This window comes from Myzus persicae, unplaced genomic scaffold (genome assembly GCF_001856785.1).
Source record: "Myzus persicae strain clone G006 unplaced genomic scaffold, MPER_G0061.0, whole genome shotgun sequence".
Classification (NCBI taxonomy): Eukaryota; Metazoa; Arthropoda; class Insecta; order Hemiptera; family Aphididae; genus Myzus; species Myzus persicae.
In genome coordinates this window covers 39,843-55,158 of record NW_019103575.1, presented here as the reverse complement: position 1 = coordinate 55,158, position 15,316 = coordinate 39,843, and the positions used below count along the sequence as shown (strand labels likewise).

The window sequence follows — 15,316 nt, the reverse complement described above, 5'->3', positions numbered from 1 at the left end:
TATTATTCAGTCCAAAAAAAAAATGATAACAGAAACAAAATGAATAACAAACATACCATCAAGAAAAGCCCCATTTTTTTTGGTGGTCTTTTCCCTTTTGGATAATATGTGTTTGCTAGAGAAGTTAATGGATCATCATAACCAAAAACTAATTGTTGTGGAGTAACATGTTTAAACGGGGTTAAACCGGAAAACCTTAAAATTGCCGAAAGTGAACTTTTTAATATTGACGGTAAACTATTTGCTTGTGTAGTCAATGTCTAAAATTATAAAATAATAATTTGTTAATATTAAATTTAGTTAAATTTATAAACTGTCAAAAACTTACTAATAAGGGAATATTTGGTACAGTTAATTTGATCTCATCATTTGAGATAACTGAAAGATGTGGCATGAACTCTAAAATTTTTTTGTGTTGGTACGTCACTGTACCGTTGTTATTAAAATGAATGTTAACTTTTTCCATATTTTCTCTGAAATCGATTAAACACAATTATTTTCCATTGTAGGTACCTATATATTAGTATTAGTACTACTCCTTTACCTTTTATCTTTTATTCATGACTTTACCCGTAACATATAATAATTTTTTTTAAACTGTCATTTACAATCTTTTTTATTATTTATAGTTTTTACTAATTATTTTTTAACCATTTTTTTTAAATAACATCCAATTATCTAAACGTTTGTTATGTTTTAATTGAGTTATTTGTGTGTGAATCCTATTGATTTCTTACGGACGAATGACTATAAGAAAATATTATGTATTACAATCGGTAATTTAACAACATGATCTTTAAAGATGTAGCGATTGTCGATTTATTTTCTAAACTTGTATCATTGATGAAACTATGAAAGCCATAATCGGTTTTTGAATTATCAATACCTGTATAAGAGATTCTCAATACTAGACTACCTGGGGTGATTTTTACGAATGACATAATGATGAAAGGACATACATACTTATTCAATTTTATGGCCTTCTAATCATTCTAATTTAAGTGAGTGTTGAAGGTAATATTTTGAAATTGGAAGTAAAAAACAATAATAACAGTTTAGAAAATTATATTTATATCTCTTTGTACATAGAAATTACAAGAACTGAGCTGAAGCAGTGTATCTTAATATGCATATATATTATATATAGGTAATCAAATTGCAAGAATCTGTCAGATTGGTTCCTACAATAGAAACTAACCTAAATTCCGGACTTGGAAAATACATTTAACGAAATAATAAGGGTATGCACGATAATTAAATGTCTTATGGAAGAACTAATGCACGATAATTAAATTTAAAAAACAAATACATTTAATAATATTACGCATTTTTTAATACACGACGACTTGCATAATATTATGCATTTCTGCACAGCATAAATTGTGTCAATACTTAAACGAAAAGGGAACTTAGTTATTAAACATTATAAATACCAATAAAATATAAAATTACAAGGTGATCATTTCACAGATTGCCGAAATTAAATAATCATAATACTATGTTATATAATAAAAATAAATATTGATTTTACACATTCAGGTAATAATAATAATAATAATGCAGGTATAATACTCATCATAAGAAAATAATTATGATTTATTTGCAATATAGTATAATGTTAATGTTTTTAACGAATGGACCTTATTACATCATGTTTAATTCATTGTACAGCCTCTGCGACCACTATCTAGATCATACAGCATTACAGCAGTGTAATAATAATCTTATAGGTATAGGAAAGGTTCTGACCACTTTCTCCCAGACACTTGCTTCATACTGCTGTTATCCATCGTTCCACATTGCCATTTTTAGCTAATCATCATTGATGTCATTGTTATCTTAACTTTTAAGTTGACGTTAAATAAATTTAATTTCCATACACGATGTATATATATATATATATATAAATATATTTGTGTGTTTTTTAATTTAAACATTTAATACGTAATACAATATGTGATCTATATTAAAATTCCATATGTGTAACATTAAATTATTAAAATCTCTATGATAATTGTTGGAAACAAGATTAAAACAAATAAAATATTTACTGCAAACAACAATTATATATTTTAATATTTAGGTTAAATAGGTAGAATATTATATAATATTGAAATAATCATATTTTCTTTTAGCAATAAATTCCGCTTTTTAATCGTTATTCTTAAATTAATATTTGATTGCTAATAAATATATATAATAATAATATGTGTATATCAATTTGCAATCCCCTTAGGTATTGATGTACTAATACATATATTATTACTAAAAACAACTAAATTCCTGAGGCCCGGGTCAAGGACGGTAAGCGTCTTATGCAGACGTGATACGTGAAGTTCCCCAAGAAAAATAAAGCAGTTTTATTACAACACGTGGTGGGGTCTTTCCAATTTTACTTTTACTAAAGACGTTACATCCAGGGTCATATATATGTTATCGAATTTCAAATAAATGAAAAGCCTATACCATGTGACCAATATATTGTGTTATATTAGTGGTATCTACAGACTACAACACAATATGATTACGCGTATTGTATAAAATTTGATACTTAATGTGTATTAGGTTATTTTTTTCAATAATACTGCACCTAATGAGAATAAAAATAATTGCAATTTTAAAATTAATTAACAAGGGTTGTAGATTTTAGAGAAATAATAAATGGTCTTTAGTATGAATAGCATGGCTGATTGTCGTTACATTTTTATTCGATGTAAAGTTGTATAAGTATTAAGCAAGTACGACGCAAAATTAGGTACCTACCTATAATGTTTAAAGTTTATACAAATATGTATACCAATATTAACGTATTCTAAGATATAATGATAACCTATGTGTAGTTGTTGCAGCCATGATCTTAGACGCAGAAGCTTCAAATAATAATAATTTTTAAAAAAATGTATAAAAATATTAATTTTATTTTAATAATTTGGGTTTGTGTAGAACACAGTAATTAAGTTAGGACCCCTTTACTAACTCCGTATTAGCTTACTTAATGCTAACCTACTAAACAAACACCCAGTTAATTAAGACTGGTGCGCCTAATCTATATCACGGTATGTAAACGAATAATTATTGATATTAATTTTATTACTTTAAGATGACATTTCATGGACATTTTACTTAGTATAAATTACATGCATTGGTGTCTTACCATACATTATTTAAATAGGTAATAGCTATATAATAATAAGTTATGCCGTTGTGGCAATGTTCGTGAACTATCCACTTACATAACATTATAATCTGACTAAAATAATTTGCGATCTATTTAAAGGTTTCCATAATATTGCATTCTATAGTAGTGCAAATAATATTATTTTAAGTACTCGCATATAATATCATAACTATAATGGATAAACACAAACCATAGGGATATAGAATGAAATAATATTTTTCATTAAATTCGTTTATCTATATTTAAATTCGTTTTTAAGTAATGTTCATGTTCATTTTTTCAAAACGAAATCTCTTTAAGAATTGTATAAATTGGTACATTTTAATTTAGACCATTTAAAACGCAGCTATATCTATCTATAACAGTATAATAATATCTAACGTAGTTTAAAGATGTAGGTACTTACTTAATGAAAATCTTTAGTCTATCTCATATAAGAATAAAATTGTATACGAATAATAGAATGATGATATAACTGCATAATATAATGTATTATGTAAATAAATTATTACGTACTTACAATCTACATAAATGACAAATAAAACCCAGCACGTTTAAATGTCATGTAACACGATATTACGAATTTCACGTTTTTCGGAAATTTGACATTTAGCTAGGTAAAGGGGTTTGTTTCGTAGCAATGTGTAATGCGTTTAAGGACTATAGGACTAATATATTGTTTGTGCAATTCAGCACAAGGGCGTACAGATGAGATTCCTGTTGATACAACACTACCATCAAAACGTTATCTTTAACAAATAGAAGATTCACGAGTAGATAGATTTCAAGGATTCCACATTTATTATGAAAATTGTAGGTTGGATTTGGATATAATTATTGTCAGCTCATAAACTATAACGGTAATGCTTCGTGCTTGGACAACAGTTTTTGGGTAAAATTTATTGTTGGTATTCACTGGATTAACTTGGTGAAATAATTTTCCCGTATTAGGTGGATAATAATATATTATGAACTCGAATCGTGTTTCTAATAATTATCGAAGTATTTATAGGCACCTAATAAATTACTTTTCAGTCATCGATCGTTATATTTATTAATTTATTATGAATAATATTAACTTCAAGACCGAAAGTAATGACAATTATTATAGTATTTAATTTATTGTGTAATTAGGTCTTCCAAAGCAAGTTTCGAAAAACCACTATGTGAATATTTATTTTTTTAATTTTCTTCATCGATATTTTCTAGCAAGGTTTCTATGGTAAAGTGAACGTACGCATTTTGTATTATTGTTATTTAAAATTTTTGAAGTATAACTATAAGAAAGTAAACTAAATAATTGTTGTTGACATTATATTTTTAAAAAACGATTTTAATTTTAACTACCGATCTAAACTATTATGGTATATTATTAGTACTAACTATTAAATATTAAAAAATTCGTTAAAACTTAAAATGTTGATCGTAGATTATTGATTGGTCTACCCACTATATTCGATATCGTTTATGTATGACTTTTGTTTCATAAAGTTGCATCATCATTTAGGGTTATTGATAAATGTAAATATAAATATATATTATCCTTAAAATGAATGTAACATAAGACTCGTTAAATGTTTAAGTCTATGTTATGTATCTAAATATTCCATGGGTAACTCGTGACTAACCAATATGCATTAAAAAGTATTTAATGATATGTATTAAATTATTAGAAATATTTAACTCTCAAGATCAGTGTTGGTTGTCGAGTACAAAACATAAAATAATAATTGTTAGCCATACGATAAATAATAAAATAAATAGTAATTTAAATAATTAATCTAAAGATACAGATAGATATGTAAAGATTTTTTACGTTGATAACATGATAGATAAGTAAGTGTTTTTTAAAATGTATTTTACAATTATTGATAATTTGTTGTTATTTGTTCTAAATGTGAAAATTATTATAAATATATTTTGTTTTATTAAACAGGAAGCAAATATTCCAAAAACTGTTAAATTAACTTCAAAATATAGTAACTTTAAGGATACTTATAATATCCACCAGTAGTTGGAGTAACTAAAACAGTTTGGTTAAATTATCATAGTCCGTGGGCATTCCTACTATATTTTAAAGTATAGGTATCTGCTATTTACCTATAAAGTATTTCATTCAATACTATCACTTATTCAATTATTGAATAAATAGGTAACTAGTAACGTTGTAACTACATGATACGAACATTGCAAACGAACTATTTTCACGCAGTTAAAACAATTGAACAATCTCAATTATTATTAAACATAGTTTAAAGTATAAAGTAGGTTTTCCTACTATATTTTACCCAGCTAAAAAATTCCAGTCATTTTTTTTCCATAATTAGGCACTTGATTAATGATTATAGTCATGTTAATTCACTTACAAATTAAAAATTGGAAATTGTTATCTAGCTAATCCCTGTGTTATTTAATTTATGACTTAATAGTTTATTATAATTTTATTAGTTAAATCTTTTAAAAATAATTTTCAAACTTATAAGGCTCCAATAAACAAATATTTTAGTTTATCTTCTTGAGTATAACACATTGTTCGGATAAAAACTTACCTATAAACAAATGGACCAATTTCTTGAAGTTTTGGCTTCTCTCCGTTGTGTAAGAAGCCATTGGGATTGGTGACATTGAATATGAATACTTTTGTCAGTCTTAATACGCCAGGTTTTTGCCAGTAGTGATAACTTAAAGTGCCATTCCATATTTTCAAGTTCTAAAATAAAATTATCATAAATGAGTGAAATTGAACAAGAGAAATTAAATATTAAATATTTTAATTGTATTTTAATACAAATAGTTAAATCGTGAAAATTATATATCTAAGTATAAATAAACGTATTGAAAAGACAAATACATTTTATATTTTAAATAGATCTCTGTACATATCTTTCAGATTTAAAATTGAAAACAAGAATTATTTTTTTTTTTAATGTTTTAAAATTTAAGAAATATACATAATATAGTCAACCAGTTTACCTAGCAGTAGACTAATTATATACTTTAATATTATAACTAACCGAATTAGAGGTTTTTTTTATATAATACTTTAACGCAGTATTGAAGGTGTTAGTTGAAGTGTACGAAGTGACTAAGTAAGAATTTAAATGAAATCGTTGTTTTTATTAAGTTTTTTTAAAGAACCATAAACACCTGACCGAAATCAAAATAATAAGTAACTGATATTTTCAAATAAAATATTGTTTGATATTTAATTAAAAATGAATTAACGTTCTTCGGGTTTTAACCGTATTTTACAATGCTTTTAAATAACTAAAACAATCAAGTGATTTATTTTGTATATTGTGTCATGAACAATGGTTTTATTTTATGTTTGCTAAACGTGCTTTATCAAGAAGATTATATAATATATATAGATGCTATAATTAGCGTTAAATTAATAACTCTCATCAATATTTGTAATGTTTAATATCACACATTTCAATTGTCATATACTCGTAATACCATGAATATGCACTGAACATTATGCAAATATCAGATTATATTATCAACGCTCAGTGATACGTTTTTTAAGTATCGTTTTTGAATAGAAAGTTCAGTACGTATTTTTTTCTTTACACATTGATATTGGTAATTAGTATTTATTGTTATGTGATTTTTGTAATGAACAAATATTTGAATTTGGACATTCTCTGCGATTTCAATTGTTTAGTTATTAATTATTTTTATTGTGTTAGAAGCACCTGTAGTGTTATTTCTAATATTCTTATATGATTGCTATTGTGAAAATTACCTTTAAAATTATATAATGAACCCATGGAACTGAAGACAGTATTAGTCCAGCTATTAAAGCTACAACGCCAAATATGATGACCGCTAGTCGACCTGAAACAAATTTAAATTGCATTTTTATTTATTTTATACACATGTCATTAACTCAAATATAAATATAATTCTAACTTAATTACGATACAAACTATTTGGAAACGAGTAGTTTTGAATTTAGACTTTTGGAAGTAACGTAGACTTTAAATTTTAAACATTTTCAGGCTAGGTAGATTATTTTTAAACAAACATACGTTGATCTTTCACAATCATAAAAAGTTGGTTAATAAAATGTTTGTCTTATTTTATTAACAATAACTGGTTTTGTTTTAAAATAATTAAACATATATTATATTAACCTTAGCCTTTAAGACTTATTGGTACCTTAATACCAATGTACCACATGTTTGTATATCTCATTTCCTACCTATATCAAATGTAAATGTAAAATTACCTTCGTCGAGTTAATGCGTTATAACTTATATTATATCCAGACGATTTTTTTAAAAGTTTTTTCATACTTTTTATTAATATTATATATAGAGGAGAATAACTAAATTTCAATGAATTATATACCATACAAATATTTTATTCACAAAAAATATTTTTGATGTTTTTATCAATGTAGTAAATAATTTAACTTTTCTTAAATATAATTTTGTCAAAGTTCACTTAATAGTTCCTCAGCACTCGTTAACAAACATTGCAATTATTTTTAATTGCGAAAACAATAATATTAATATATGTACCAATATCAGTAGGTAAAAAATACAGAGTGAAATTTTAAATTGTTGCTTTCGATTGTATACTAAATTAATTAATTTTAATACAATTTCTTTGTAACAATTAAATAAAAATATTACTTAATCCGCACATTCAAATATGAATATCAAATGTGATTAGATATATTATTTCTATACATACATATTTATTATAATTATATATTATTAATTTGATATGTATACAAAATTATTTATTGTAAATTAATAACTAAACGAAGTAATCGACCCTATTATGACCTTAATAATATTTAAAGAAAACATTTAAAAAAAATGTGTAATTATTAACTACAATTGAATCCAATCAAAAAATTATTAATTATCTCAAAATAATGTTATTACTATTATCTTAATTTTTTTACTGACTATCATTGTATATCATGTGATATAGACATATATAATAGTCAACTTAAAACCACATATATATTTCGACACACATTCATTGTATAACTTCCATGGTTCGGTGAAGATTATAATATTTCGCGGTCATGATTAATGAATGACTGTACCACGAACAAGGTGTATAAATAATTATAAATTTATATAATTATACAATAAGTGACAAGATAAAGTGAACATATTTCGACATTTTGGAATTATCGTTGTTAGTGAGTAATCTACAAAAAGCTTAAAAGTATCGGCACTGACTTCATTTAGAAATGATCAATACAACAACGTTTTTTAAATATTATTGTTGTTGTTTATTATGGGCACATGGCTGTTATAAAATAGTGTTGGCTATTATATAATCATTACCTACTGCGATTTCCCGTTATTCAGTACATGTACTATATAACTATACATGTTTTTATGTTTTTCATTCGAAAACGGGGAAAACACTATGGCCCATTCACATTGGCAAACGTTCATAATTTCCATATTTTTTTTTATTAATACATATTTTATGATACCTTTTGTGACTAGGAGTTATATTTGGTTTCAAAATAGGCTATTAATAGTTATAATATATTATAATGATTCAAATGTAAATATTTATTTATATAATACATATTTTACGTATTTTTAGACATGACGTTTGAATGTGTCAACATTTCCTCGAGTTAAAGAAATAATAAATGGGTAGTCTGGTATAGGTATTTACTTTGCGTTCCAACACACTCATTAAAAAACAAAAAAAAATACAAGGAACTGCAGTTGGTAACTTAAATAGGTAGGTACTTTATTATTCATATATTATGATACTCGAAATCTTAAAACTCACTAGTTGGATGCTCATTGCGTAGGTTTATGTTTCGGTCTAATAAGTACGTTTAATAACAGCACCAATGTCCGATGTCACAAGGTATTCTCAATTCCTCGTGATAACGTAATATTATGCATTAAGTATACTATAAATAATCATACAGCGTACCAAACATAATAGGCTAAATTCCGAGTTACACAAGTGTACGCGTACAAATACAAAATACTCGTATGATATTATATTATATTATTTCTCTGTTTTATTTTATCAGATAATATTATTATAAATTATGATACGTCTTATGATGTAAATTTCGAGAACAAAATAATGTCGATCGGTATCATTCTAAAATCGATGAATATTTAATTCCGCCGAAGTGTGTCAATCTCGAATTTGTATAGTCATAATGCAAGCATAATATAGGTAATTTTATTACTTTCTCCTACCTTTGAATACTCGTTTTAAATTCGATTGACCAGCAGTTATCCCATACGTTTCCCGGTCAACAGTTGTTACGCAACATCACAATGAAGTGTTAAAAACTTCCTCCAGCTAACAGCCATTATACAGGCACACATGCAGTCTGCAATAATATGTAGGCATGTAGCACACTGCACACAGAAGGCTATGTAATAGGGCAGAGTTGATAAACCGGGTCCAGCTGATCAGCTCGTTCAGTTGACGAACGCTCGCGGTACTCTCGATTTTTATTTCCCGGTGACCTACTAAACGTATTATCTCATCGTAAACAAGTAATCTTAGAAGTTTGTCGAACTCTTTCAAAAATATAGTAAAATGTTACCGAATTGTCTGCCGAAACTGCCGGTCAACGTGAAATTAATTGGGAGAAAAACTCTTCACCGCAAAACTCGCATGACGTGTTATGTGTTTATAAGTTTCAATGTTTATAAGAATGATAATGTCCACTAATAAAATATATTATATTATATTATGACGTAAAACTAGGCGTATTTTGAAATATTATATTATGGACCGTAAGAATACTCTATACGGTCTAGTGCACTAGAATTATTCAAGAGTGATTCGTGGTGACGGTTGATATTTAGGTAATAGCTCTCTCTCTCGGTTACCTATGTCTATTGATTTTGTGGTCACAATTTCGCCTTGGGTAATAATCCTTAATTAAAAAATTAATGTTTTCTTGAATTTTCTTCCTGATTTAACGACTCGAAGCGTTTTTATATATTTTTATTTGGTATAGGTTTTATAGTTTTAGATGATGGTAGATTAAGATAAAAAAAAAAACAATATTGAACATTATTTATGTTTGAATAAAATTATGTAATTAAAAAAAAAACTAATTTTAAGGTAGGTATATCTTAACCTTTATTCCCATTATTCTATTTGCTTAGCACATTACATATTTATTTACAATTTTTTTTAAAAGGAAAAACAATATTTAATAGTTATTTACAAAAAATGGCATAAGCACATAGAAAAAACTCGCTGTGTGCTCCAAAGTGGAATTTTATTATATATTTTTAAATATCAAATATGATATAAATAATAATATGTAAAATCGAGTAAATTTAATTGAATAATAATTTTTAATATATTACTTACACTCAAAAATGCAAATAGATATTGTGTAGGTAACATATGTCTGGTGTTCTAAGTAAAGTGGTAGGTTTAGGATAAATAAGGAAATGACTAAGTTTCATTAATCTTATAATATAGGTAGTGCCACTATTTAAAATTAATATTATGTTAATCGCAATGACCATTGGGTTTGTCAACATAATGATTAAAAACATAGTTGACAGAATAACGTATAGTGCTCTATATATATGTGGCGATAGATTTAATATAGCCCATATACGTATTAAAAAGAAAAGTTTTCCATTAAGCTTTTGGTTGCATTGTTTTAAATTTAAGACTGCTGTGATAATAATATATCAATAATATATCAAACATGTATAATATAGGCACTATTCTAAATATTAAGGCGTTTTTATTTCGTCCTCTCGTTTACTCGATTTACAGTTGGCCATCATAAATGATTAAATGCGATTCAAATAACATATTGCCGAGAAAAACAAACGGGTACTCACTGTTGCTGATCCTCTTCTGCTGGGAGACGAGCATGTTGATGGGTAATCCATTTCGTCTGGTGGTTCGTCGACTCGGCTGTCGGTCATTGCTATACGGGTCGTTTATGTTGAAAGTCGGTATTTGCTGAAAGCTGGACGACATCCGGGGTTGTACGCCAAACAATCGATTTTTGGCCGACTGGTACGGTAATTTGATCGGGGTTAGGCCCATGTTCGTTGCTGGTTAACAGCGGTGGGTATCGTTGATTACGTTCAAAGTGTGTGATGTGTTCGTACGATAATCTCGCATCCCATTCGCCTTGCGCCCGGGCAGCCACCTCTGCAAGTGAGTCCGATACTGTAATCGAGAAAAATGGATAACAATATTATTATTACGGACGGACGGACACATCATTATACCATTTGTATTTATTATTATATATTCGCCACTCAAGACACTCGGAGGTGATTAACAATACCTAACGCATAATGGATCAATAGTAAAAAAATCGTATTTGGGTCATCAATTTCGGAATAATTTCGCTGACGACATCAACTATACACTGTCGAACCCACGTGAATGGTCGTTCTATTGGTCAGTTAACATGTTGTGTTGTTATTTCGACGGACGCGAGTACTATACGACTGCTGTACAACGGTAGTTAGCAAAAGTGCGTGTTGAAAAAACCAAGTTGCGCGATGTTTTCATGTTTCGAGGCAGTTCTACAGTCGCGTACAGATATAATATTGCAGTCCTTCCCAGTGTACAAATATTGTTTACCCGCTCAGGTATATATCGGAACACATTTCGAAACAGATAATATTGTTATATTATTTTGTTAAACGCACACGCCGCGGGTAACGATCGCTGGCTTGCAGTGTGAACGCAAACGGATCATTTCTCTGTACACGGTAATATAGTGGGCACCTATAGGCAGTGCAATTGCGATTTATAGGTGCCTACACTCTTAGTTTGCTAGCACGTTTGTATTATAGCGTTATGAAAATAATTGACTCTCACGGAAAAAAAAAACACCGATGCGAATAATATTCTGTTTGTATAACACGACGTGTCGTGTTCGCCTATACGGAAGCGTAGAATGCTTTTTATATGATGTAAGTAACAGACGCAGTGCAGGTTCCAAACGTATTTCAGACCTCTTGAAAACGACTCGTCGATTTATCTAGTTTTTACAGTGAGACGACTACCTGTAGAATATCGTATCAGAATACGTGTGTACACGTCGCGTCGACTACATTCTATGTATTATGCACCTGATTTAAATATTATTATATTTAAATTGAGACAAAGATATCGAGTGCGATTATTAACATATTATTGTGCCATAATGTTCCAAAGTTCCAATAATTCTGAGAACGATTAAAAGACAACGATATCAAGTGGAGGTACAATATCTAACATGATATTATAATGTTCCAACGTGCCAATATTCTGAGAACGATTTCAAGTCCATTTTGCCAATATGAATTATTTACCGTATGGTTAATGCATTTTAAATACTGTTCATACAGGAAATTGACGAAGAAAATGAAACAATATAATTTGTTCATTATTGTGACCTTTTCATTTTCCATTATTGTACATGCATTCTTGATGACTATTTTGTTTAATGCAATTCATAATCACTACCAGTGATCATTAACATTAAACTAATGCACATTTCATTTTATACAAATTCAAATACACCTTCCTAGTTCAGATTTAGAAACCATTTATTTTTTATTTGAAAATGTTTTTATTTTTGATGATTAAATTTATTTATTTACCTTTATGAATATTGTCTAGATTATGAATTGAGTTTAGTATTTAGTACTTAGTTAAATAATAATATGTTTATTAAATAATTAAATGCATGATGTACAGTTCGTTATTACCGGGTAATGGAATTGATGCTTTAATAATCACAAAATAAATTTCATCAAAGTTGGACAATAATTTTGGTTTTGGTTAAACTGAAGTACTATTAATAAATTAATATATTATTTTAGTTGACTTAAAATAATAATTTTTTTTTTTGTAATCATTAAATTAATTAAACGAAATATGGGTTAGCTTATGTGGGTCATAAAAACCACCTCAGAAAGAATATTATTATAGTATTTGAGGTTTTTTATTGGATAAACTTATAATATAATTATATCATTTTGCATAATTTTTTTTAGTTACCATAGAAATTAATAGCTTATTATATTCACTGATCAATTAAAATTGCAGTTATTTTATATATATATAAATAGAATGAAAAGATCATTAATTATTTAAATTTCTCAAGTTAAAAACGATTGTAACTAAAACATAATATTATTTTTCTTATGGTGCTTATTTATTTTATAGTTTTTTTTTGATACAGTAGTATAAATGGAGATCTATTTAATTTGCTAAATGTTGTTTAAAAAAAAAAAAAATTATGTTTAAGTAAACCTGCAGATGGTCCATAATATAAGTTAACTCATTTTTCGGTTTATTAATATGTTATTGTAGTTTTTATACAAAATGTGAATATAAGCTGAACATTGAACTCTTATACTTCTGTCAATACGACAATACTCGTCGTATTTCTTTGACGATAAGTCTTATGAAAGTGATAAAATATATTATAAAATATTGAACTATTTTAGCGTTATCCTAATAATAAGAAATGACTACTATTAACAGTTATAATGATACAGAGTTACGTTTGGTGTTTAAGAAACACTCATTAAAATGTCATGTACGATATTTGTTTTTATGAAATGTTATGAGTTTGATAAACTTAAACACCAATAGAATTTCTCCTCAATGCTTATCTTATTTCAGTGTTTATTATTAATTCTGATAATTATTTTTAATTTACAGTGTTGGTGTTAACTTTTAATTATGAGTAATAACAATCGCCATGGAATCAAACTTTAAAAATATGGCTGGAGTATTATATAATTTTTAGTTTATAATATTATTCGAAATAAAGCGCTATTATAGTATATATAAGTTTATAATATAATAATAATAACTGTTTATTTTCTGATACCCCCCCCCCCCCAACCCTCGGCCCCATCCAACCAGAGTATTTCGTCTGAATATTTCTCATGCCAATTGCCTGTGCACTTTTATTAATGGATTAGTTAATTTAACTACACAACAGTCGTGTATGTATATTGTATGTGTGTATACATATTACACAAATATTATATTATTGTATAGTATTATAGAACTTAATACCTACTTAAAAATATCGAACCAAGACTTCAAGTAAGATAAGTCATCAGTACTGATGTTTAACCGAAACAACACAACTTCATTAGCAATGCGTAGTATATTAATTTAAGTTGACATTTTGGTTTGTTTTGTATTTAGTGTAGTTTTGGTAGTTATAAGAGAAGTATAAATTATTGCAATGAACAACATATGTATTGAATAGCACAGCTTACACTTTAAAATTGAATGTCATGGATCATAGAAGTACCTATATAGGTATAATACTTGTAAATACTTTATATAGGAATTTATAAATATATTTATTTTATGGTTATTTCAAGCTGATAATATAATATTATATTCTAGTTTTTAACCTCGACCATGTAGTGTTCAATGTTTATAAAAAAAAGTCACTGCTCCAGATAAAATACGCAAAAACACGCAACGAAGCTGACGGATAATAATAATATTGTCAACTAGATATTAATTTAATGAAAACAAATCCTATTAAACTATTGCACTACCACTCCATTATCGCAAATTGTTGTTCCGTCTACGCGCGCATTGACAAACGTTTTCGAGTAATAGGCATATATTATGATACAATACAAACACGCATATATATATATATATACGGTCTTTAAAATATTATAGAATTTCACGTGAATAATATGTTTTGGCTGCATTATGATGTCTAACCTGTTTCGATGGAATTATTGCGAATTCGGGTCACGGTCAGACACTGTCCCTACTAAATATGAGTGCTGGCTACCACTAAGTTTCCCCTGTGGCGTGTTCTCAAATTTGCCACCCGTATTTCCCCGAAGTTGTACGTCACCAAAATGCCAAGACATCCCTTAAGGTCCAACTGTTAACCTTGATACATTATATTATTCATTAGCACTTCCTGTTTAGTTAAGGAAATATCCGGTTATAGTTTATAGTTTAGTGATTTTATTATGTTCGTTAAACGATTACATTTATATTTTCAATGACTCTAAGAACGTATGTCGCCATTTACTTCCTATTAGTGTTTCAAGATCATCATGGGGCCAGCAGACGAGTTGATTATTATAAAATATGTTCACTTGTCATAACTACTTATTTATTGTCATGTGTTAACAGTAT

At 27.5% G+C, this 15,316-nt stretch overlaps 1 protein-coding gene across 3 annotated transcripts in view; it reads right to left on the bottom strand.

Moving 5' to 3' along the window:
* Positions 1-15,316, bottom strand: part of LOC111034791 (scavenger receptor class B member 1-like) — a 43,721-nt gene that overhangs the window by 4,002 nt on the left and 24,403 nt on the right. For all 3 annotated transcript variants that reach the window (XM_022316160.1, XM_022316159.1, XM_022316161.1), the window contains exons 2-6: positions 11,014-11,350; positions 6,927-7,018; positions 5,728-5,888; positions 329-473; positions 57-260 (exon numbers count right to left, since the gene is read on the bottom strand). In XM_022316160.1, coding sequence (XP_022171852.1) covers positions 57-260; positions 329-473; positions 5,728-5,888; positions 6,927-7,018; positions 11,014-11,224 — 813 coding nt within the window. In that variant the 5' untranslated portion in view covers positions 11,225-11,350. The remainder of the gene's footprint in view (positions 1-56; positions 261-328; positions 474-5,727; positions 5,889-6,926; positions 7,019-11,013; positions 11,351-15,316) is intronic.